We start from the raw sequence: 23,121 nt of genomic DNA, 5'->3' as shown, positions 1-23,121 counted from the left end.
GTCCTCCTCTGGCTTAATAAAGAAATATATAAGAATTTCTACTTCTCAGAAAAACAGTGATACCAATTTAAATATTAATTCCAAGGAAACCAATCAAATAAAATGATCAGAATGTACATTTTGAGGTGTTATAGGTAACATTTCTGTGACTATAACAATCTGTGATGAATGGTTGCCTTAGAAGTCACCTTTCAAAACAGAATTCAGATTCATATTAGTTCAATTTCACCTGGTCTCTGCACTGGACAATAGAGTGCTAGTCCTGTGAGGGTCTCAACAGACCACATTATCAGAAGCAATTTGAGAATGCAGAAGAGCCTCTGCTTTGCTGAAGCTATGGGGAAGAGGGATGGTTTTCTCCTTTAATATTTCTGAAGTTTCTTTCATCAGAAATATTAAGAATCTGCAGTTTTAAGACTGAGCACTGAAATTTCATTATTTAGCACTGGGGGGCAGGGTGGGGAACAGGCATGAGAAGCTTAAATTTTACCGTGGGAAATGAGCAAAATGTTAATAAGTGAATTATGAGGCATATAATGTTTTGTAGGTGCATGTGTTTGTTTTAATACAAAAGTAATGGACTAAATTAAAATACACATTCCAGGAAGACAATTTGTGTTTAGTTTTTGACTTCAAGTACACCCAGGGCTTCAAGTATCCCCATTGTGAGACTGAATCTTTGGTTTGTGGGCTAGTCGGGCCATGTGCCTGCTTGCCTTTCATTTTGAGTGGCCTGCAGCCCTGGACCAAATTGAAAAGCCATCGGATTTTGAGCTTTTTTTTCTTACTCCATTTTGAGCTATACTCATTCTCCTAACATCCTGCTCATTGGATAACCCCCCCCATCCCTGTCCTTAACACGACAGCCTCTACTGTACAGTGAGGGGTCATGCAGGGGAGGCAAAAATTATCCTTGACCCTCTTAGGGTCCCTGGCTGGATCTGAAAATTAAACTGACAAAGACAGATTAACAGGAGAAAAACACACAAATGAATTTGAGTTTTTCATGACACAGGAATATTCATAAGGAAACCAAGATCTGAAGAAACAGGCCTGAATGTTTTTATGCCAGGTTTGGTGAAAAGCGGGCAGTCGTGTAGAGATATGAGCAGTGGGATGATGAGTGTGGGTAAGTGTAGTAACCTGGGGGAAACAGCAAGGCCTGTCAGTTAGGTTCTTCCGTGTGTCCCTTTGTTTTTAGAGAAAACGCTGCTCCTGTCCTCGATGTAGGGAGGGCACCTCTCACAAGAGGGTTTTATGACCTGTTTTGGGTGAGAAAGTCGGTGACCCTCCTGCTTCTGTCATTCTCTCAAAATTTCTTCAGCTTAAAATATTCAACATGCTAAGCTGACACGTTTTGGAGTGGCATGTCCTGAACCCCCTCAGTGGCAGTATACGTCACCCCTAAAATATGCCACTTTGGTAGAAGGATTATTTTGAGCTAAAGACACTTGAAAAACAGCAGATGCAAGAAGGGCACTCTGACCTCCCCTTTTCTTCCTTAAAACAGGAGATAAAACCCCCACGTGGAAGAGGTCTTCCCGCTACCAGGAGCATAACCAGGATGGGGAATCGAAGCCAAGAGAAATCTGTACAAACAAACCTTATTAAACTAACCCATATCTTCCTATTTACTTCTCCACCTAGTTAACTCCCCTAGTTAACCGCCCAAGCCCTTTGGTCTTGTCATATCCCCAGAATTTATCGCACTTTGTTTTAAAAGACATAAATAAGCGTTGGGGCCTGTATAGGTCTTCAGCTTCCTTCTGAAGATTCTTGTGTACACAGAAAAGTATTTAAATTGGTATGCTTTTTCCCTTTTGACCAGACTTATGTCAGTTTAATTCTCAGGCCCAATCACATGATCTAAGAGGTAGAAGAAAAAATTTTCCCTCTGCTACAAGTTTACAACTTCTGACTTTGCAATGTAACAGATCCCCGTGGACTGCAGTCGGTTAAACTAATGTTACACAGTATTTCAAAGTTATACAAATGAGGATTTTTGTTGTTGTTGTTGTTCCATTAACCATCCTCATGAGATTTAAGCTACATTTTGCGGGAATTTTAAGGTCTATGTTTGTTTGTTTGTTTATAATAGAAATAAATTGGACTTTTTTTTTTTTTTTTTTTTTTTTTAATGTTCAGGCCACAGACGTTAGCATGACACTTACTGCTTTTGGTCTGTGGGGAAAATTAAGACAGAATGGTCACAACTCAAATGACATATAGCCTGCCTGCAAAAAAAAAAAAAAAGTATTTTTTAACATACCTTCTTCCTCAATATTTCTTTCATTTAATTTTTGTAATCACCAGCATGTATATATTATTTCATTTAATATTCACAGCTACATATGAATTGCTTTCTCAATCTGAACTTCCTTGCAACTGGGAAGGGGAGAGTTTATTTTGGAGAGAATTTTGTTTAGGTAATGTGTGATTAGGCTCCTGGGAGGAGGATGAAAAGTATTGAAAGGGAAGTTTGTAGATATTTGGATTCTGCCTAGGGTTCTGTTCCCTCTGACACCAAAAACCATCCCTTCTGTCAGCCTTGGCTTGTGGTTGTCTAATCATGTTGTGATTTGGTTGTGCCTTTCCTTTCTACTAGTGTTTAAAAGCAGTCAAATGCAGGAACTGTTCATTCTATAATTACTGAGCTTATGCTAGACATTGAACATGTCAATTTACAAAGAAAAATAAGCAAAAAATCACTGCCAGATAGTCGCGGTGGGGAGGGGTTATGTAAGATACAAAAGGCATTTAAAATAATATGATAGATTCTATAAGAGTTGCTAAAGGGTCAGAAAAGAGCAAATGTGTTTCTCTGCCCTGAAGCAACCAAAGTAGAGGAAGACATTACAGGAGAGGAAAAAAAAATTTCCCTCTACCCTTCTGAGTTCTTAGCTGAAATTCTTGTAGTAAAAGACAGAGTAACAAGAGAAAAGCAAACAGGTTTATTAACATGTATACCTTATGCATACATGGGAGATACTTAGCAAAAAATGAGTAACTCCTCAAAGTGGCTTAGAATTCAGACTTAAATACCATCTTAATTGGGAAAGGGGAGGGATCATGTAGGCCTCTTTGGGAGAGTAAATGATTTTTAGGAAAGATGAATGGGCCCTTAGAAAAGACGAAAGGTATGACAGTTTGTGACAAAGTTTGTCTGAGTGTGGTGTTGACTTCTAGCCTTCTCTCCTGTGACAAGAGTCAATCTTCCCTGGTTGATGAAACCACCTGGGAACGGGATTCCTGTCAATAGAGTTCCTTTCTGAGAATCTGTCTTTAGGCAGAGGAGTTCAAAGAAAGCCTGCCCCTGCACTTGCTGTTTTTCAAAGTACTACAGCTCAAAATAACCAATACACCAAGGCAGCATATGTTGAGGCGGCTTATGCTCCTACCCTCCAGCATCTATTGTGAATTCCAGGGCGTTGATTTAGGTATGTGATCATGATGACAGCATTCAGTGAGCAGAGAGAGAACCCCCGTGTTTATGGGGTGGGAGGGAGGAGAATGTATTTCCTCGGCCCCCAGGAGAGCCATACCTTGGAGATTTTAAGTTTAATCTTTGGAGATTCTGAATTTTGAGTTTAAAATGTCTAAAGAACACCCAGGAGGAGCTACATGTCTGGAGCCCAGAAGTCTGGATAAAGCTATAGATTTAGGATTATTACCATATAGAAAGTAGAGCTAAAGGAGAGATGAAAGAAGGCGCATAAGGTTTTTTAAAAATAATAAACATGTCTCAGAAAAAATATAATTTTTTTTGATGCGGAAACCACATCTCCTGTACTCTTCTGCAGAAGACCCGGGTAATGAACATGCTATCAGTAAGGACTCCAACCAATTTCATAAGGCAGCTTCTGGTAATGACTCTCAGTATGGAGCAGATGTCCTCTTGTGAAACCCAACTCAGCAAACTTTGTTAGCTCCACGTGGGGCCTCGATGGGGACACTAATCTGGGCACTGAATCCTGGCTGAAAACAGGGTCTAATTTAGAGGATCTGTAGAAACGGCGAATACGCTTCAGTCTTCTTTCTGTACATATTTCTTCCTTCAGCAGAGCTCTACATGACCGTGCACTGGACCCACTGCCCTCCGTGGGAAGGCTTGGCAGTACAGTGAGAACAGTTCTCCTAGGATATGGTTTCTCCTGGGTGAGGAGCAATCAAAACAGAGACGAGACTCGGGAATCGTGGCGGTCTCCCCGCTTCCCTCTCCACACACATCCCAGCTGCCGCTGCTCTTGAACTCGCCTCCTGGGTCTGTCAGTCTAATTATGGGAACTCCATTGCTGCAGTTGTATGTAACCATCGCCCCGAAGCCTGGGATCCTTCTGTGGGGGTTACAGCCGGCGGCGCGCTCTCTGCTTCCCGTCTCTGGATTCTACTTGCTCTTCTGGTCTTCTCCACTAAGACCTTTCTTATTAGTCTAAATTTAATGTTTTCTCCATCCACAGATGGAGAGAGACAGAGGCAGAAACAGCGGCAGAATCCGGAAATATGGATCCGAATTCTCCCCGGGACTCTGGCAAATAGTTTTTTTTTTTTTAAGGTAAGAGTACGAGGGGGAAGGGGCAAGAAAGGGGTAGGGGATCAAGAGGTACAAACTACTATGTATAAAATAAATAAGCTACAAGGATGATTGTACAGCACAGAGAACATAGCCAATATTTTATATCTTTAAATGGATTCTAGTCTATAAAAAATATTGAATCACTGTTGTACACCTGAAACATATAAAATTGCAGATCAACTATACTTCAAAAAATAAATAAGTAAATAAAATACAAATAAAAGGTGAGAGTCCGTTAGAGGGAGCTGCGGAGGTGGAAAAGGGTTGGGGAAGCAGCAGAAAAGAAATGACGAAATGCCTATCGGGCGGGGACGATTTAGAAGCTTCCCGCCCGCGCGCTTTCGGTTTTCAATCTGGTCCGATACTCTTGTATATCAGAGGAAAAGCCGCCTTCACAGTCCCCAGACTTGTCTCCAGATCAGAGCCAGCCATGTCTGGGAGGGGAAAGGGCGGGAAAGGCTTAGGCAAGGGTGGCGCCAAGCGCCACCGCAAAGTCTTGCGAGACAATATCCAGGGCATCACCAAGCCCGCCATCCGGCGGCTTGCTCGGCGTGGCGGGGTCAAGCGGATCTCCGGCCTTATCTACGAGGAGACCCGGGGTGTGCTGAAGGTGTTCCTGGAGAACGTCATTCGGGACGCCGTCACCTACACTGAGCATGCCAAGCGCAAGACGGTCACTGCCATGGACGTGGTGTACGCCCTCAAGCGGCAGGGACGCACCCTGTATGGCTTCGGAGGCTAAGCTGCCCCTTCTGAGCTACATGTGACAATCTCAAAGGCCCTTCTTAGGGCCAACCACACAGTCACCAGAGGAGCTGGACACCTGCTGAAAGTAGAGGTAAATTTACGTTTGGCAGTTGTCTGGAGTGGGGGTCAGAAGCTTGGGAGGCAGTGATTCCCCAAACCCCCTGAGAGCCTTGAAGACCCATGCCAGTTACTAAAAGCTGCCTTTTCACCAGCCTGCCTTCACTGTTACCAACCTGAAAGGCTATTGTACTCCAGATTTAAACCACTTTTTGGTTTGCTTTTGAGCGTGCTGTCATTTGTGGTCCTTGGACCAGGCTGTGGTAGAAGTACTCTGGGCTTCACTTCCCGCGCCTGCAAGGAGGGAGTTAGCTGGGCAGCTTGATGGCTGAGTTCACATTGGATGTTCTGATGTTAAGAGCCCCACTTGAAAAGGTGCAAGAGCACTAGTGAAACCAAATCCAGTCACCAACTATTCAAAACTGAGATAAATTAGGTCAGAGGAGAGCTCATTGATGCTGATGTAAAATATATCTGATGAATTATTTGGCCAATGTATGAAAAGTACTCTTGGTTCTGTTTTTCATGCTAAGTTAAAAGGACCTTCACAATTACCTGCTGAGAGTATTGTGTGTGTGTATGTGTGTGTGTGTGTGTACCAGCTTCAAGGGAGAATTTAGTCAAGGACCTATGAGACATGAGATCCGTCTTTCAGTGACAACATTGCAAAGATAACCGATGCAGAAGAAACAAGTATGAAATTTCTATAAAAGCTGAGCAAACTAGAATCTTAATGTCATGAAAGCAAGCAAGTCTTCAAGAAACAAAGCTCAGGCATGTCACTGTTCTGTTAGTTCCTGCTGTAATTAAGAATAAGAGACTGGCAGAAACATACCCACCATCAGTACAGAAAGTACAGTTTAGTTTTTGACAAGGCAAAAGCAAATCATCCTATAACAGCATGGTAAAAAAAAATTTATAGTAAGCCATTCTCTATACTACCATTTCTAAATTGCCCGGATGATGATTGAAATGTAGGTCCATACCTCTCATCTATGAACCAATTATAGTTTTGCAGGCTTAGGATTTTACAGCTAAATCTGGCTGTGTATGCAGCCAAGAAGAAATTCTAGAGAAGAAATTCAGCTCCCAAGAGATAAGTCAGCTGCTGCTTTATTGGTCTCCACACTTGGTGGCTCTCATTTGTATCAAATACTTGAGGGTGAACTAGGTTTAAAACATGGTGCTTAGCAATGGAGACCCTAGAAAGTCAAAGGTTGTGAGACTTGCCCTCTAGGAGCTTACTATCAGAATGGGGAGAAAAATAATGTCTAAAATACATGTGTGCATACGTACATACTTATATGCACAGCTAAGTAGTACATGGTGGCATATATTCAGTATGAGAAATGCAGATGAGAATTACTATGAATCCTAACACCACGGAAGTCACTGGCTGCTGGGAAGTGGGCAAGCTTGGCAGTGGAGAGGCTTGTGTCAGGCTGTGAAGGAGCAGAACACCTGGCATCCTAGTAAGACATACAGTAAAGGGGAGGGGGAGGATCCAGAAGGGAGTGGCAAGAATACATTTGTGAAGATGTGCAAGGTGAGAAATAAGAGGATGTTCAAGGTGTTTCATCTTCCCTTTAAATTAAAATATCACCTGCAACTGATGGCATTTAGATTTCAAATATCTTTTTTTTTTAAATTAAAGGCAACGCAGATTGTATATATTTGATCCTTAATGAGACACTCTGGAGAAGGAGATATCAAAAGTTGGAAGAGAAACCAAAGAATAATGGAAGGGAGGAGGGAACATGTCCATTGTTTAAATTAGTGGTTCTCAAAGTGTGGTCTCTAATCCAGGAGCATCAGATCACCTAGGAACTTGTTAGAAAAGCAAAATCTTGAACCTACCCCAGACCTATTGCATGAGAAGCTCATGGGGGTGAGACCTAGAAATCTGTGTTTTAACAACCTCCGCTTGGTTCTGATACACATTAAAGTTTGAGAATGGTCTCAGTAACAGTGTTTTTTTAATCAAACAAAATTATTTGGAATCTGAATACAAATGCCCTAGCTTATTTACCGTAATGTTAAATTTTGCTTTCTTTATGGAAAAAAAATTAGGTGAATGATTCTAATAAATTTTTTGTAGGATAAAATATTACAGGAGGAAAAAGATAAAATAGCTTATTTCCTCAAAGCATCTAGGGCAAAAAAAAAAGGATGTATGAATAAAAAATATAGTCAGTTTGTTTAACTAAATATTATTGTTTTGTATTTTTAACAATATTGAATTTCATAGTCAATGGATATGTTTCTTTTCTCTTCCTGAATTTCTCCAAGATCTTGTCCTTTAACTATTAATTATTCATCTTCTTTATAGTGACTTATCAGTGATCCTTATTCCCACCTTGTCTATTCCACAAAATACTTTTATCATAGGGCATGACTGAATCCTCTGATAGCCATATCCAGCCTCTGAATATTGCCAAATTATACAATATGCATTGTGCATTTTTGTGTTAATAAATGGCTTTTTTGTTGTTGTTGTTCTTAACTGTCTGTAACAGTGAGGAATATAATGCTATTTCATCTCTGATTTGCTAACAAAATACTTTCCTTCCCATTTCTACCCATAAGTCACTCAAGTGCTCTCTGTAAGCCAGCCCTGGCTGCCAACACTTTCCCTCCATGGGTGAATCCAGGACTTCCACTAGAATACACGTGTACAAATTGTTCCCATCCAATCTGCACATCTACTTCCATTACTCTGGTCATAGAGGCACTTAAGTGTCCCACTGGCTAATCAGGCTTCACGGTGGACCAGTCTGAAGCCTTATCTTTCCTCTCCAGGCTCCCTACTTTTCTTAATAACAGCATTATCCTCTTGAAGGCTAGATGCTCCTGTCATCTTTCAGGACATTCTTATTTTCTTCCTTTGAAATCTTTTACTCTGAACTTCATATTGTAGCTATTGATATACATATTATTTCTCTACTTGAGCTAAAAGAATTGAATTGTCATTAAAGCAGAATACTACCAGTATATACAAATATATATGGATGTATAGAGAATTATCGACAAGAATGTTCACAAAAATCTAAGAGTGATTTATAGGTGTTCATTTTTGTTACATTTATAGAGTATTTTTGAACTGTTCAGAAGTTTAAAAATAAGCATGTACAATTTCCCCCAAAAAGGTGATAGATAGATAGGTAGATAGATAGACAGACAGACAGACATGGGGAGATAATCTGGGCTATATGAACCATGGAAAATCTTAACTTTGTCAAAGTTCAATTTTCTCATCTTTAGTGTGGCTGAGAATTCCTGCCTTTCTCACAGGAGTACTTCAAGGATCAAAGAAGAAGACTCTGTGTAAGGCTAAAGTAAAATCTATCTATGTGAAAGCCTTACAGTGACAAAGAAACCAAAGTTGATGTATTTATTGCCTATTTCACCCAATCTAGCTCTTCCATGCTCCATAGTCCCTGGGGAAGAGAGGGAGTCAGTATAGCCAATATTTAGAGAACAAAGGAGACAGTGGGTAAAGGTGACTATGAACAGATTGGCAGGGCCAGATTTTTTCAGAATTAGACCAGAAAAATGTAAAATCTTCTTCAAGAACCAAAGAGACTCCCCAGCTGACTTGACTGTTATAATGTGTTAAATGTATTATTTAAGAATATTCAATTATTCTATAGAAAATAGGAGGAATAGACAAATAAAGAGAAGAAGTTCCTTGTAGATAATAAGTAAGCACAGCCTATGAGAGAGGGTAGACTTAAATAAACAGAGCATCTTCCAACATAGATATAGGAAGGGGTGGAAGGACCAAGTAAGCACCACGTCAAATACACGTGAGGTACATGAGGTACCCAGTGTTTACGTCTCCTATCAGTCATCCATTGGTGATAACCACTGTTGCCTATATTGTCCTCTGCATGCTAAACACAGAGAAATCCATAGCTATTCAGCAGGTTATTGGTGAATTACAACTATGGCCAGGCATACTTGCCCCTGTGTCTCACTGATCAAGCAAGTGTAAACTGGCTTCAGGTACCTTCTATCTGCTGAGCCCCCTTGCCCACTCCCATTTCTAGTCCTTTTAAGTGCAGCATCACTGGGGAAGGCTGATGCCCTAGAGCAAGACATGACAGATCACCGTGTAACCCAGGAGTGGATTCTGTGTTGTACTTCCCCCATCACTGCACTCTGTTCTAAGTATGTTAACTTCACTCACCACTTTCGCCTTGATCCTTGTTTTATGTTTTAAATGGACTCAGTTAACTGTGTGATTTGAACATCTTCATTTGGCCTATGAGCCTTTCTGTTCAGTGAACTCTGGGATTTCTTATCTGGTAATAGAAGACTATGATTACAACAAAGTACTTTCTTATCACAACAACCTTATTATAGAAGAGGGCTGGAAATAAGGTGAGAGGGGTTGGAGGAGGAGAGAACATGGGGTTGTGACCATCCAGGTACCAGATGGTACCCTAAGCATATCTAGTTCTTGCAATGAGGCAACCTTTAGAGTGAAATGGTATCCTGGCTGAATAATGGCAGCCACTGAGGTCATCTTCCTCCATGCTTTTCCCAGCTTCCTGACAGCAGTTTGGCTTCCCAAATAGATTTGCCTGCAGGGAGTTAATGGGCTGATGAGTTACATTTCTCGTTGGAAATTAAGAGCATGAGTTCTGGAACCAGACTATTCAGGTTAGGATCTTAACATCCCATTTACTAACAGTGAAACCTGGGGGAAATTCCTTAATCTCTGAGCCTCATTTTCTTTATTAGTAGCATTACGATGAAAAGAATACCTATTGTATCAAGCTTTTATGCGAGTAACATGTATTAATATTTATAAAGCAATTAGCACTGTGGAATTCAATAAATGCTAATTCCTATGAATGATAGCAATTATTATTGGGGGTTATGAATCTGTCCCTTGAGAGTCTGATCAGTGGTATCTAGTCCCTCAGAGCTCACCACCCCTGGCTTATCAACAAAATGAAATCTCTGAGCCTACAGAGCCAAGGACCAGAGGCTGGAAGGGAGAGAGCATGGGTACAATGTCCTGTGTGAGTGGCCAGCAATTCATTTCCTTCTCTGCTGCCTCACGATGCAATAAGACTGAATGCAACAACTTCCCAACCATTAAACACAAAATCCAGGTAGCAAAGGAAGAGAAAAGGGGGGAAAGATCAACCAAAGAAACACAAACCCCAAATCAAAACCTGGCTGAGGAAAATTCAGTCAGGAGCTCAAAGTTTAGCTCTGAGCAGGGACTCCTAAGGGCTGAAGAGGGCCCACCGCCTTAAGAAAGTTTGCAAGATCAGAAAATACTTCACATTTTGCTCACCTGGTCTAGGAGGGAGCATGAGATTCAGAACTAAATAACCAACCAACCAAATTTAAAAGTTTCCCAATGTCCAGAGCCAGTTGTACCAAAACTCTGGGAGGCCAATTTAGTAATACCTATCAAAATAACCGTGCAGATATACGGAAAATGAGCCCCAAGTTATACGTACAGGGATAATAACTCATGACGGTGTTTTCAGTAGCAAAAATCTGGAAAACAAATATCAATATGACTTTATGTAAATAAAGACACATCCATTAAATGAAAACTGTATTCCTTAAAAAGAACAAAGAAGATTGATACAGAGGCATTTTTATATCTATAAAGGTTGATATAGAGTGACTTCATATAAAAATATAAATATACATGTATATAAAGATCCCCCCTTTGCTTTTTTACTTTTATATAAAATATATGTATACATTTTTTACTTATATGTTTCACTTATATATAAAATATGTATATTAAGTGGATTAAAAACAAAAGGCAGGACAGTGTGTCTTCCATGTAAATTGTCATATAAGAACATTGGTAAATAAATAGAACATTTTTCTGGAAGTACACATAAGAAACTTGTAACAGTTGTTACCATTATGAAGAGGAAATGAAGTAGGAGCCTGGGAAGAAGAGGATTTTGCTTTTCTTTTTATTCCTTTCAGTTCTGTTGGATTTGCTCTCAAGTCAAGTCTCACTTTTATTGTATGTGTGCATCAACAGAAGTAATCTAGACAGTAGGATTATGAGCCATTTTGTTTTTCCATTTTAAATCTTTATTATAAAAAATGCTCAATGTTTTAAAAACAGGAGGGGGGATAGACCATCTCAAAACGCCTAGCCTGGTGCCTGGCACATGGTAGACAACACGTATTAGTTAAGTCTTTAAAGAGAGAGTTTTATAAATTGAAAAAGAAAAGAATTCACTAAACAGGTGTCCCTGTTTCAGCAGGCATTCCCCTGGGTGAAATTCCACGCCCATCCTGGTGTGTGTGTGTTTGTTTTGCTTTGTTTGTTAATGAGGCCTGATGATAGGTTGCTTCTCTGCTAGGCTAACCACACCCTAAAGAGCTGAACCTTGGAGAACCTTGAAACTAGGCAGAGACTGGACACAACAGAATAAAACCTGGAGTTGTTGGTTGATCCCTGAGCAAGTTGAGACTGATATTTTGAGAAGGTTAGTCTGGCTGAGCTGTGCACAGAGGACTGAACACCAAAGAATTAAAACTAAAACCAAATGGGAGGCTGCTATGAGCCATATAGGGCCCTGAACAAGAATGGTGGCAGCAAAAAGCAAACAAACATACAAACAAAAATTTTAAAAAATAATAATAATAAAAAAATGATGGCAGCAGGACTGAAGGTTGGAAAAATCGATGGAGATGGAAGGAGGCACAGAAATCTCTGGTTTCTCTAAACTTGAAATGGTCACTGGGGCTGAATTTAGATGTCTCCCTTCAATTTGAGGCAATTTTTAAACAAAAGAGTAGTCAGTAATAGTTCCCATCTGTTGAATATCTACTATGTACAACTTAACATAGCTTGCATAGTTTACAAATCTTCAGAACAGCCCCAAAAGGTAATTAGCACCATGTTACAAAGCAAAAAACTAATGTTCATACAGTTTAAATAACTTGGCGTTCTCTGATACACTATGAGGCTCCAGAATCTTACTAAAATATTGGTCTAAATTTTTTAAATCACAAATAATCTGAGGATCTTTAATACATTTGCTATACTTATTTAATAGAACTATACGATATCGGTGCTGAAAAGGACCCAGGAAATCATGTGGTCCAATTTCCTCATAATGTTTCTTCTGGTTTTAGGACAGAACTCTAGCTTCCCTTCCTCACCAGATCCCTCCCTAAGTGGTGTAGATGTCCCTCAGAGGCCTGTCCTTTGGGCCATCCCTTTATAAGCTCTTCCCAGGGACTCCCAGGGGTTCCTCTAGCTCTTCTGGGCAAACAAGGAAATCCAGCTGGGTCTCTACACTCCCAACTGCCTGAAGGCCATGGCCATTGGCCTCTCCGCTTCGATACCTCTGTCCCAGTGTGGCCTGAACTCCTCAGCAGCAATCCATCCCAGGCTGCCTTTCCTGTGAGAGTGGCATCGTCTCCCAGTCACTCAGCAAGAAGGGCTCAAGACACCTTTGATTGCTTTCGGCTGCAACAACCTCCTACCCCTTCCCCCACCCACGTTCAGGGGGTCTTCCACGTGCCATGACGTCAAAACCTCCCCCCCAGCTCGTTGCTGTGGCTGCTTCCTTCATGCTCACCCTCAGCCGCTCTCACCTGCTACGTCCCTGAGGCCTGGGACTCGGCCTCCTCCCTCGGATGCTGCTCACTTCTGATTCCTTTCCTCCCCGAGATTAGCCTCCTTTACACACAGCTCTGATTATGTTACCCACCTCTTCAGGCCCTGTCCAGTTTTGGTTTTCCTCGCTTTTCTAATTTTCTTTTATCCTCCTTTCCCTATCTTTTCCCCACTCTCCCTCACAGAAAACCATTCTACTATGTTTAAAATCTCTTTATTTCTGTATATGATTGCAAAATATATTCATGTATTTTGAATTTTCATAAATAATATTTTTAAGTCTCATTCCCTTTATTGCCTCATTTCCCTCAGAATTACGTGTTTAAGATCTGTCCTTATAGTTACGTGTCCATGTAATCCACTGTCTCTCATTGCTGCAGAGGACACTGTGGAGCGTATTCACCACATTTTCTCTGCTCACACTCTCAGTGATGAATGCCCACATTGTTTCTAATGCTCCATCATACTTGTCATGTTCCCTGAGAGAACATGTAAGAATTTCTTTTGGATAAATACCCAGAAACAGAATTGCTGGTTCCTATGATGTGTAACCTTAACTGGCCTCAGAAGTACCAGGCTTCTCTCCAGAATGGCTGCCCTAGGCCACACCCCACCAGCTGTGCACCAACCTTCTAAGCCCTCCAACCTGGCCAACACTTGTTATGGAAATGACAGGCCAGTCAAGAAACAAGCACCTCTCTGGGGGTTGGAGTACTCAGATTTATTACCCCGGCGGGCTCAGAGGGGCTTCTGCTCCGAAGCTCTGAGCACCTCCGAGATGTGCGCATGGGGTTTTATAGGGTTAATTACAAGCCTGGGGCTATTAGCCAAAAAGGCTTGAACAACAAAACCAAGGAATCAGTACACTGGAGCTTCTCTATTAGGAACAGATCACGTTACTGACACTTGTTGAGCTTGGATTTACGAGTTAGCTTGTTAGCCCAGTAAACTGACACTAAACTTCAGATTTACGAGTTAGCCCAGCAGAACTTAGATCAGTAAACTGTCACTTGTTACACTTAGATTTATGAGTTATCTTGTTAGCCCAGCCCGGCTTTTCCTTCACACACTTAGCATTATTCAGCTTTCCATGATTTGCCAGAGTACCCAGCATAAACTGATATCTCATTATTGCTTTCATTTTATTACTAATATTTATGAGCATTTCAACAAATACGTTTTTTTCTTCCTCTTCTTTAATCCTTTCCCCTACACTCTTCACAGATTAAAATCTACCCCTCTCCAATTTGGCATTTTAAGTCCCCCCATAAGCTGGCCTCAAAGGCCCCACCACTGAAAAGTCATTTGCCATTCTTGGTCTTGGTCCTCCCTGTGGACTGGCCACCACTCATAATTCTCCTTACCTTTTTCTGGTTCCCTGCCCCATCCCAGGTTCTCCTACAAGAAGAGCTCTTGAGTCCCTCAGTTAGAATTGCCCTTTCCCTCTGAACTTCCAGATAATTCATCTGCACCTTTCTCTGTCACCTTTCACATGTGCCTTCATTATAGTGCATGTCTTCTCACAGAGCCTGAAGAGCTAGTTCCCATTTCTGCAAACTCAGATACATGTCTCCAGCCATGAAGAATTGCCAGGCTTCTTTGAACAAAACAACGAATTTTTAATTGTGAGGTGATTTTACTTTATTCTTTGTAATTTTCTCTACTGCAGTGGTTTTCATTTGCAGGTTGTAACCCATGAGCAGGTGGTAAAATCAACTTAAAGAATGGGAGCCAGTATCTTTTATTAATGAAATAGAGAAGGATTGAAAATATCCAAGGTGCAACCCAAGTGAAAAAAAAATCCTTTTGTATAATTTGTTTCATTTTAGATACATGTGAATGTGCAGCAGGTAGTAATGTAAAATTATATCTTACTATAGTTTGGAGACAGAAGAAATCAGAGCTGTTATACAGATATAGTGATACTGTATCTCTGTGTGTAACTATTGTGTGTATTGTTTTCTTCTGAAGCAGTGAATCTAATACAAAAAGAAAAGCAAAACACAAGACCCAGGCTCAAGCTCTACCTCTGCTGTCTTCTGCTTATGTAACCCAAATCCCCAGGCGGCTCACCCTCAGCAGGTTTAATTTCTTCAACTATTCAACAGAAATTTATTTTTTTATTGACATATAGCTGATTTATCATGTGTTAGTTTCAGGTATACAGCATACTGATTCCGTTTTATATATATATACATACATATGTGTGTGTGTATATATATATATATATATATAACTGAATATATATATAGCTATATAACTGAATATATATATATTCTTTTTCAGATTCTTTTCCATTATAGTTTATTACAAATATTGAATATAGTTCCCTGTGCCATACAATAGGTCCTTGTTGTTTATCTATTTTATATATAGTAGTGTATATCTTTAACCCAAAACTGCTAATTTATCCCTCCCTGCCGCATTTCCCCTTTGGTAACCTTAAGATTGTTTTCTATGTCTGTGAGTCTATTTTCAACAGAAATTTTAAAAGCCCTTCCTCCCTTTCAGGGCTATTGTGAAACTGGATGCAAGAAGGTGAGTAAAAGATGAGCCATAAGCCATCTAGGAACCTGGGTATTCTTACTGCCTGGACCACACAGTCTAGAAGCTGGGCATGTGTTGAAAATTATTCACCAATTTGTGTGTGTGTGTGTGTGTGTGTGTGTCATTCTTTTTTTTCCATGACATGATTTTAATTGAGACTTACATCAATTCATATTAATGTCACTAATATTTACATCATCGATATAGCAATCATGCTACCAATATTGCTTTATGACTATAAGTAAGGCTCTGTTCTAAGCACTTTGTGTGGGCTACATTATCTCTGTTCATCCTCACAGCAATCCTGAAGTGGGTGCAATTATGATCCTGCTTTACGCATGACGAAGTGGAGATATCTTCTCTTTGCAGCCCTTTCTTGGTTAAGGGTCAGGAGCCCTTGTCGGTGGCACGACATCATGTACACACAAACACCGTGCAGAGAGAAGCAAAAAGTTCTCTGTTTATTGATTCTTAGGAAAGGATTTATATAGAACATGCATGGTGCCTCACATAGCATCTAAGTTATAACAATGTTAATAATTTTAAGCTAGTTAGGTTCCCAGGCTCCTGCAGTAAGCACAGGATGTTACATGATCAAGGACAGATTGTTTTAAAGTTCGTCACAAGACTTCATTAAGTAGGCCATCTCTTGTCCAGCTGGCTGTGCCTGTCTTAGGTTGTCCTCCTCTGAGGCTCTTATCCATCATTGGCTTTCCAGCCGTCCATACTGGGTACATTAAATAGGCCATCTCTTATCCAGCCAGCTACGTGACATTTCTCACAGCTTGTTTATCAGTTCAGCCCATGGCTTATTCTCTAGAGCCTTCAGGCGGGGGCCTACAGCCCTGGCCCTACACAAAGAGGTCTCAGGCCTCAGCCCCAGTTCATTGAAGTAAGGACCCCAGACTTCTGTTTCCCAACCCCTTTCTCTCCTCTACCATCCTTTCTCCCCTTTCTGTCTCTCTTTATGTGTACTTCCCTCTATGTTCCTGATCACATCTCAATTTCATACCAAATCCCCAAAAAGTCCTGTCAGCAGGGCTGAATCTGATGTCTTTGTGGATATAAAACCAGACACTCCTCCCTAGAGCTCCTGCATCCAGGAATAGACTGAGGGCACTGGTGGGTGTGTAGCTCAGTGAACTCCTCTCTCATTTCCTGTCACCAAGAGCAGGCTGTCTAGGACTATGGCCATTCATAGGTAAGGGGCACCTGGGATTTCCAGATGGGCAGTTTCCTGCTTCTGTATTGTGGGACTCCCCCAAGGACCTTGGAAGTTCTTCCCAGAGGTCCAGTCCAGGCCTGCTCCTGATCTGTAACTTCAAGGACCCAAGAACTGGGGGCATCTTATGCTCAGCTCCTTCATATAAGGCAGAGTTGAAGATCAGGGGAGTTGGATCCTTCATCAAGCATCTCCTATGCACCTATGGTGTGCCAGGCACTATTGGGTGCTCATGCCACAGAGATGAACAAGGACAAATCCTCAGCCTGAGGAATGATGCCAGCCTAATGCTGAGGGTAGGGGATAGGAAGGGATGTAGGATAGGATGGGGAGAGGCGAGGAGGAGGGCAAAGAGGAGAAAGGGAAGGAAGGTCACAGAGGGCTGAATCTTGAAGAATGAGCAGGGATTCTCAGGGCTACAAAAAAGAGGAGGACATTCTGGAGAGGAGAAATGGAAACTGTGAAGACATTGTATACTTCGGGACCGAGGATGTTCTGAGGGGCTAGAACCTACCTCTTCAGCTGGCAGAGTGCTTGGAGCCTGGGGAGACTCTGGGAAATATCAGAGATAAACTGTATATTAAAATGGTTTTTATTGGGATTTTTAAATTTAATAACTATTAATAGAGCAACTAAAAATAGTTGAATACTTATTCTGGACCAGACACTGTGCTAGGTAATTCATAGAAACTGTCACTTTTTAACATTTCTGACAACACTATTAGCAAGATACTGTTGTCACCATTTTACAAAGGGGACAAGTGAGGCCTACAGAGATTTACTTGCTGAAGTCACATGCCTGTTATATGGGCAAGACCAGGATTCAAATTCAGGTTTGTTTAACTCCAGGGTCCCTACCAATTATCAACCTCCACTGCTCTGACTGCCATGCAAAGGAAGGTGAACTTTATTCTGAAGGAAATGGGAAGAAGGTAGAAATTTTTGAAGAATGACTGTGACAGTCTCAAAAAAATGCGTTTTAAAAAAGACAGCTCTCATGCGGAGTGGATGCTTAGTGGCAAGGCAGAGTATCAAGACAATATTTAATCCTCTAGAACAGGGCTGGTAAGGGCGTCAGTTAAGACACAGACCACAGATGGATAGACAGAGCGTGACAGAATTAAAAGTCAGATAGTAGATTTGACATCTGGTGACTCATGAGACTGGGACAAATGACAAGAGAAAGGAACTGCTGACCTGAAGAGATGGGAGAGGGAGGGTAAAGGTGTTTTTCAGTAAGATGGAGAATATGGAAGGGAAAAAGATAGCTTTGGGAAGCAAGATGATGCAATTTTGGAAATAAGCTGAGTTTGAAGTAACTGTTATCCATTCAGGACCTGGCCACCAGGCAGTTAGAAATATTCTTGTAGAGCTCAGGACTGGGGTCCCAAGACAAGATACCAATCTAGAAGCACTTGGCAGAGTAGATATGGAAAGGCAGGGAATCCATGACCTCGCTTGAGTTTCAAAGAGGAAAATATAACAGCCAAGGGCAGCATGGGTGAAACCAGGAATACTGATGGGGCCTGGCAGACAAAGAGGACATGGGAATGCGGAGATGGGGACCTGGAGAAGGATAAGTGTGATCAGGAAAGAGTGTGACCGAAAGACCAAGTCCTCTTCCAAGGAAACAAACGTGGTGTCAACACGGCTGTAATACCCCGGTAGTTTCCCTCAACACACACAAATGCACCTGTCCCCCACTACTCCAAGAATTAAACCTGAACAAAGACTTTATATTTCTAAAGATCCCTGAAGACAGGCTACCCACATGTCTGAAAAAAAATGAAGGGACATCTCCAAGTTGGAAGACAATGCTGACACAGGTTCAAGCTTTTAGAGACTACATCACGGAGTACAGTGATTCTCACTCGAACTGGGCAGGGAAATAGTCTGTTGAAGACCCAACTCACAAGAAAGTGGCCTTAGGGTCTATACATACACCCTGACGGATTTTGATGAGGAACGAGGATGGGAGACATTATCCTGTCTAGCGAGGCCCGAAATTACCGATACTTTAAGAGCAGGAAACCCGTACTTAGTGGGCAGACTGGGACAGCCAGAGGGGACGACCTCCCTCCAAGCCGGAGGGCCCCGCAGGGTGGGGCCCTTTCTCGCATGGGTGAGGAGGTAGCGGGCTCTCGCCCATCCCCAGCTCTCAGCTGCCCAATCTAAAAGGCCAGCCCCTACGCGCTCTGGCCCGCGAATCCCGAGCGTCCCCTAGTGACTCTCCGTGGTCTCAGCGTGTCACTCCCCCCTCCCGCCCACCTCCCAGCGCGATTACAGCTCTGGGCCACCTCCGAGTGCGGAGACGCCCCGGAAAAGCCCGACCAAAGTGCGCAAAGCCCACTCTTCCAGGATGGCCCGCGGCCGCCTCCAAGAAGCGAAGAGTGGGTGCCCTGGCCGCGCCCAAGAAAGCAGCGGCGACCTCGCCCGCCCAGATAAGGCGGCTAGCAGGCAGGGACTAGGCTCGATACCTGGCCCCTAACATACTTGCTGCACGCCCAATTCTTTGCCCACTCTAGCGCCCTCTCCTCCCGGATTATAAGGTCTGCCGGAAGAACACTGACGAGTGGCACAGCTTCTTCCAAGTGCAGTTGTGAGTGGCTCTGAAAAGAGCCTTTGGATGTGATGGAACCTTGAGCCGAGCGCGCGCTTCTTAGGCCCGCTCCCCGCGGATGCGGCGGGCCAGCTGGATGTCTTTGGGCATGATGGTCACGCGCTTGGCGTGGATGGCGCACAGGTTCGTGTCTTCAAACAGCCCCACCAGGTAGGCCTCGCTCGCCTCCTGCAGCGCCATCACTGCCGAACTCTGGAAGCGCAGGTCTGTCTTGAAGTCCTGCGCAATCTCGCGCACCAGCCGCTGGAACGGCAGCTTGCGGATCAGCAGCTCGGTCGACTTCTGGTAGCGCCGGATCTCTCGCAGGGCCACGGTGCCCGGTCGGTAGCGGTGCGGCTTCTTCACGCCGCCCGTGGCCGGCGCGCTCTTGCGGGCCGCCTTAGTGGCCAGCTGCTTCCGCGGGGCCTTGCCACCGGTCGACTTGCGGGCGGTCTGCTTCGTACGGGCCATAGCGAGCCAAAACACAAGGTTACCAGTACAGCGCCAAGCAGGGAGAGTAAGCGGGTCCCGGACTGCGGCAGCACTCTTTATAGGCACTGTCTTTTACCCCCCCCATTGGGCGGGACCAGAATTGAAAAGTCCCGCGCTGGCTGCCCATTGGCTGTGACGCCATCCACCTTCGAGCCACTCATTGGCTTGGGCAGAACCCTCCCTACCCTCGACCGCCCCTCCCCCCTCTACTTTCCAGTTTGCCAACAGTTTTCCGTGCCTTGTCTTTCTTTCGGCCCGAGAGTCGTCTTTCAGGGCAGCTAGATCAGAGTGTTCCTCAGCCCTTCTCTCCCTAGAACACGCTACCCGCGATGCCCTCTTCCTTTCCGCGCTTTCTGGCTCCCGAACTGAACCGCAATCTCCCGTTTGTTCCCCGGCCCCGTGAACACCTGTTACCTTCTCTGAGCCCTCTAGTTGGTTTAACGGATCGTTTTTTCCCTGCCTTTCCAGCGGAAAGTTACCTGCGCCCCGCCCCCACTCCGGGCGCAAGGTTCCGCCTGTGAAAGCCTAGAGTGGGGACCTGTATCTGCGTCGGGGAGGCACGTCTCTGACCAACCTCCCGCCTCCCCAAGACAGTAAGCTCACTTAAGCCAAAGCCCAGGTGTGCCACACCCCCGAAACTGCCCGCTCCCCTAACCGGCAGGGGTGTTCAGGGTGGGCTGTACGCGTGCGGGAACGTCCCCCTACTATGTACTATGAGACCTCAAGTGTTGGTCAAGGGCCTCGGGAACAGCTACAAGAGCGCCCTAGGCACCTGACTCCCAGTTAAGATGAGCGGAGGCGGGGGGTGGGGAGAGGAGTAGAAATCTGACAGGATACTTAGAACCGAGTCCACCGTGGTGCCCCAGACTTTCTACCTCCACCTGCAGTTAAGCCTTAGGCCTTACGACTCCTCCACTCCCCGCCCCAGTAGGATACGGGGATAGTCTAAGCACTCGAACTCGACAGGCGAGGAACGGTTGGGAGGAACGGGCAAGTAGCACCCCCTCCCCCCAGTATTCCTATCCCTGGGTTCTGCATTTACCACTGGAGCAGGGTGGAACTGAAGACACTTGTTATGGCTACTGCAACAACTCTTTATTTGAGAGTGTGAGTGGCTCTGAAAAGAGCCTTTGATTTCGCGGGTACCCCTATCGAGATGAGGACTGGGGGGGGGGCTTCTTGCCGGCCTTACTTCCCCTTGGCTTTGTGGTGGCTCTCAGTCTTCTTGGGAAGCAACACGGCCTGGATGTTTGGCAGGACACCACCCTGGGCGATGGTGACTTTGCCCAGCAGCTTGTTCAGCTCCTCGTCGTTGCGGATAGCCAGCTGCAAGTGACGAGGGATGATGCGCGTCTTCTTGTTGTCTCGCGCCGCGTTGCCCGCCAGCTCCAGGATTTCAGCCGTCAGGTACTCGAGAACCGCCGCCATGTAGACTGGGGCGCCAGCTCCCACTCGCTCGGCGTAGTTGCCTTTGCGCAGCAGGCGGTGCACTCGCCCCACCGGAAACTGCAGACCGGCGCGGGACGAGCGAGACTTGGCCTTAGCACGGGCCTTGCCTCCTTGTTTGCCACGACCAGACATGACAGCAGTAGTTCCTGTGAAGTAGCTCTCACTTGACAACCGGGAAAGTCGCCCTGAATACAACGCCGCTTCAACCTTTTATAGGCAGAACGGCGATTGTCTACGGAGCACTCTGATTGGCTGCCGCACAGCTTTGCCCTGTTAACCAATAGGATAGCTCAAACCAGAATCCACTCATTTACATAACCTCGTCGCCCTCGCAGAAGCGCCACTGAAAACTCGCCAATCGCAACGCGGCGTAGTCAGAACCCTAATTTGCGTACCGCCAGTGTAAGTACCGAGTCGCTTCCGGTAGCCTCTGTGTTGCCGTTGGGTTTGCGTTCCTGGTTGTCCCTGGTTGTCCCTGGTTGTCCCTGCCGTTGGGTTTGCGTTGCTGGTTGTCCCTGGTTGTCCCTGGTTGTCCCTGCAGCTTGTGCTCGCCGTTATGCCTGAGCCGGCAAAGTCTGCCCCGGCGCCCAAGAAGGGCTCGAAGAAAGCCGTCACCAAAGCTCAGAAGAAGGACGGTAAGAAGCGCAAGCGCAGCCGCAAGGAGAGCTACTCCATCTACGTGTACAAGGTGCTGAAGCAGGTGCACCCGGACACCGGCATCTCGTCCAAGGCCATGGGCATCATGAACTCGTTCGTCAACGACATCTTCGAGCGCATCGCGGGCGAAGCGTCCCGCCTGGCGCACTACAACAAGCGCTCGACCATCACGTCCCGGGAGATCCAGACGGCCGTGCGCCTGCTGCTGCCCGGCGAGCTGGCCAAGCACGCCGTGTCCGAGGGCACCAAGGCCGTCACCAAGTACACCAGCTCCAAGTGAGCCCCTGCCGGGACGTGGCGCTCGCACGAGTCGCCGGGCCGCTTGCCGCCAAAGGCTCTTTTCAGAGCCACCCACCTTCTCAGTCGAAGAAGCTGTCATCTTGTTTACGTGGGTCTTCTGTTATGCCTTGCTTCGCTCTTTGGTTTCCTTTCCTAGTTAACCTTGAAAGGTCACACTCGTAGGTATAAATATCCATTTTTAGTTTTTCAGATAAGCGACCGAATAAGTATTTTCTCTGGTTTGGGAAAGGTCTAATGGTAGGTATAGACTTGCTGTGTTTGGTCAGAGCTGCTCATGAAACTGGCTTAGGCTTGCTTGCACACAGGTGAATATGCCCATATCGAAATAGTTTCCTGGTGAAATACTGTGCTAAGCTTATGAAGACCATGTATGATTTAAAAAAAAAGTTGTGTAACAAAAGTGCAACTCTGGTTCCCAAGCGGTAAAGTGGTGGTGCTTCATTTTTTTTTTTTTTTTGCATTATGTGCTCTTTTGTGTACAAAGAAAGGAATAACAACTACTGTGTATAAAATAAATTTCTTCTGTATAGCACAGGGAACTACATTCAATATTTTGTAGTTAACCTATAATGAAACATAATATGAAAACGATTATATGTGTATATATACATATGTATGACTAGAACGTTATGCTGTACACCAGAAATTGACACATTATAAACTGACTGTACTGCAATTTAAGAAGTCCAACAAAAAAAGCAACTCGTTACCTTTGGTACTAACAAACTCACTGAGTTTGTGTATCCTGTATTCTCAAGCACCTGCCTACCCTATCTACATGTAGCTTCCTTGGCTAGGGAAATTGAAGCCTGATTTTGGTATCCAGGAATTAACCATTAATGCTGGTTCCTTCTCTC

The 23,121-nt window shown here is 44.1% G+C and overlaps 4 protein-coding genes across 4 annotated transcripts; 2 read left to right on the top strand and 2 right to left on the bottom strand.

Annotated features, from left to right (window-relative positions):
• The first annotated feature begins 4,998 nt into the window (after window positions 1-4,998).
• Window positions 4,999-5,360, top strand: H4C14 (H4 clustered histone 14). Its single transcript, XM_072946661.1, has one exon. The coding sequence runs from the start codon at window positions 5,004-5,006 to the stop codon at window positions 5,313-5,315; it is 312 nt and encodes a 103-aa protein (XP_072802762.1). The 5' UTR covers window positions 4,999-5,003; the 3' UTR covers window positions 5,316-5,360.
• Window positions 5,361-17,606: 12,246 nt separating this feature from the next.
• Window positions 17,607-20,361, bottom strand: LOC140688121 (histone H3). Its single transcript, XM_072946656.1, has one exon. It carries the CDS (start codon window positions 19,835-19,837, stop codon window positions 19,427-19,429), a length of 411 nt encoding a protein of 136 aa, XP_072802757.1. The 5' UTR covers window positions 19,838-20,361; the 3' UTR covers window positions 17,607-19,426.
• A 577-nt stretch (window positions 20,362-20,938) lies between these two features.
• LOC102532266 (histone H2A type 2-A) lies at window positions 20,939-21,512 on the bottom strand. Its single transcript, XM_006219752.4, has one exon. It carries the CDS (start codon window positions 21,437-21,439, stop codon window positions 21,047-21,049), a length of 393 nt encoding a protein of 130 aa, XP_006219814.1. The 5' UTR covers window positions 21,440-21,512; the 3' UTR covers window positions 20,939-21,046.
• A 111-nt stretch (window positions 21,513-21,623) lies between these two features.
• LOC102532520 (histone H2B type 2-E) lies at window positions 21,624-22,351 on the top strand. Its single transcript, XM_072946659.1, has one exon. It carries the CDS (start codon window positions 21,864-21,866, stop codon window positions 22,242-22,244), a length of 381 nt encoding a protein of 126 aa, XP_072802760.1. The 5' UTR covers window positions 21,624-21,863; the 3' UTR covers window positions 22,245-22,351.
• The last annotated feature ends 770 nt before the right edge of the window (window positions 22,352-23,121 follow it).

This window comes from Vicugna pacos, chromosome 21 (genome assembly GCF_048564905.1).
Source record: "Vicugna pacos chromosome 21, VicPac4, whole genome shotgun sequence".
NCBI lineage: Eukaryota > Metazoa > Chordata > Mammalia > Artiodactyla > Camelidae > Vicugna > Vicugna pacos.
This window is presented reverse-complemented; position numbering and strand designations above follow the sequence as displayed.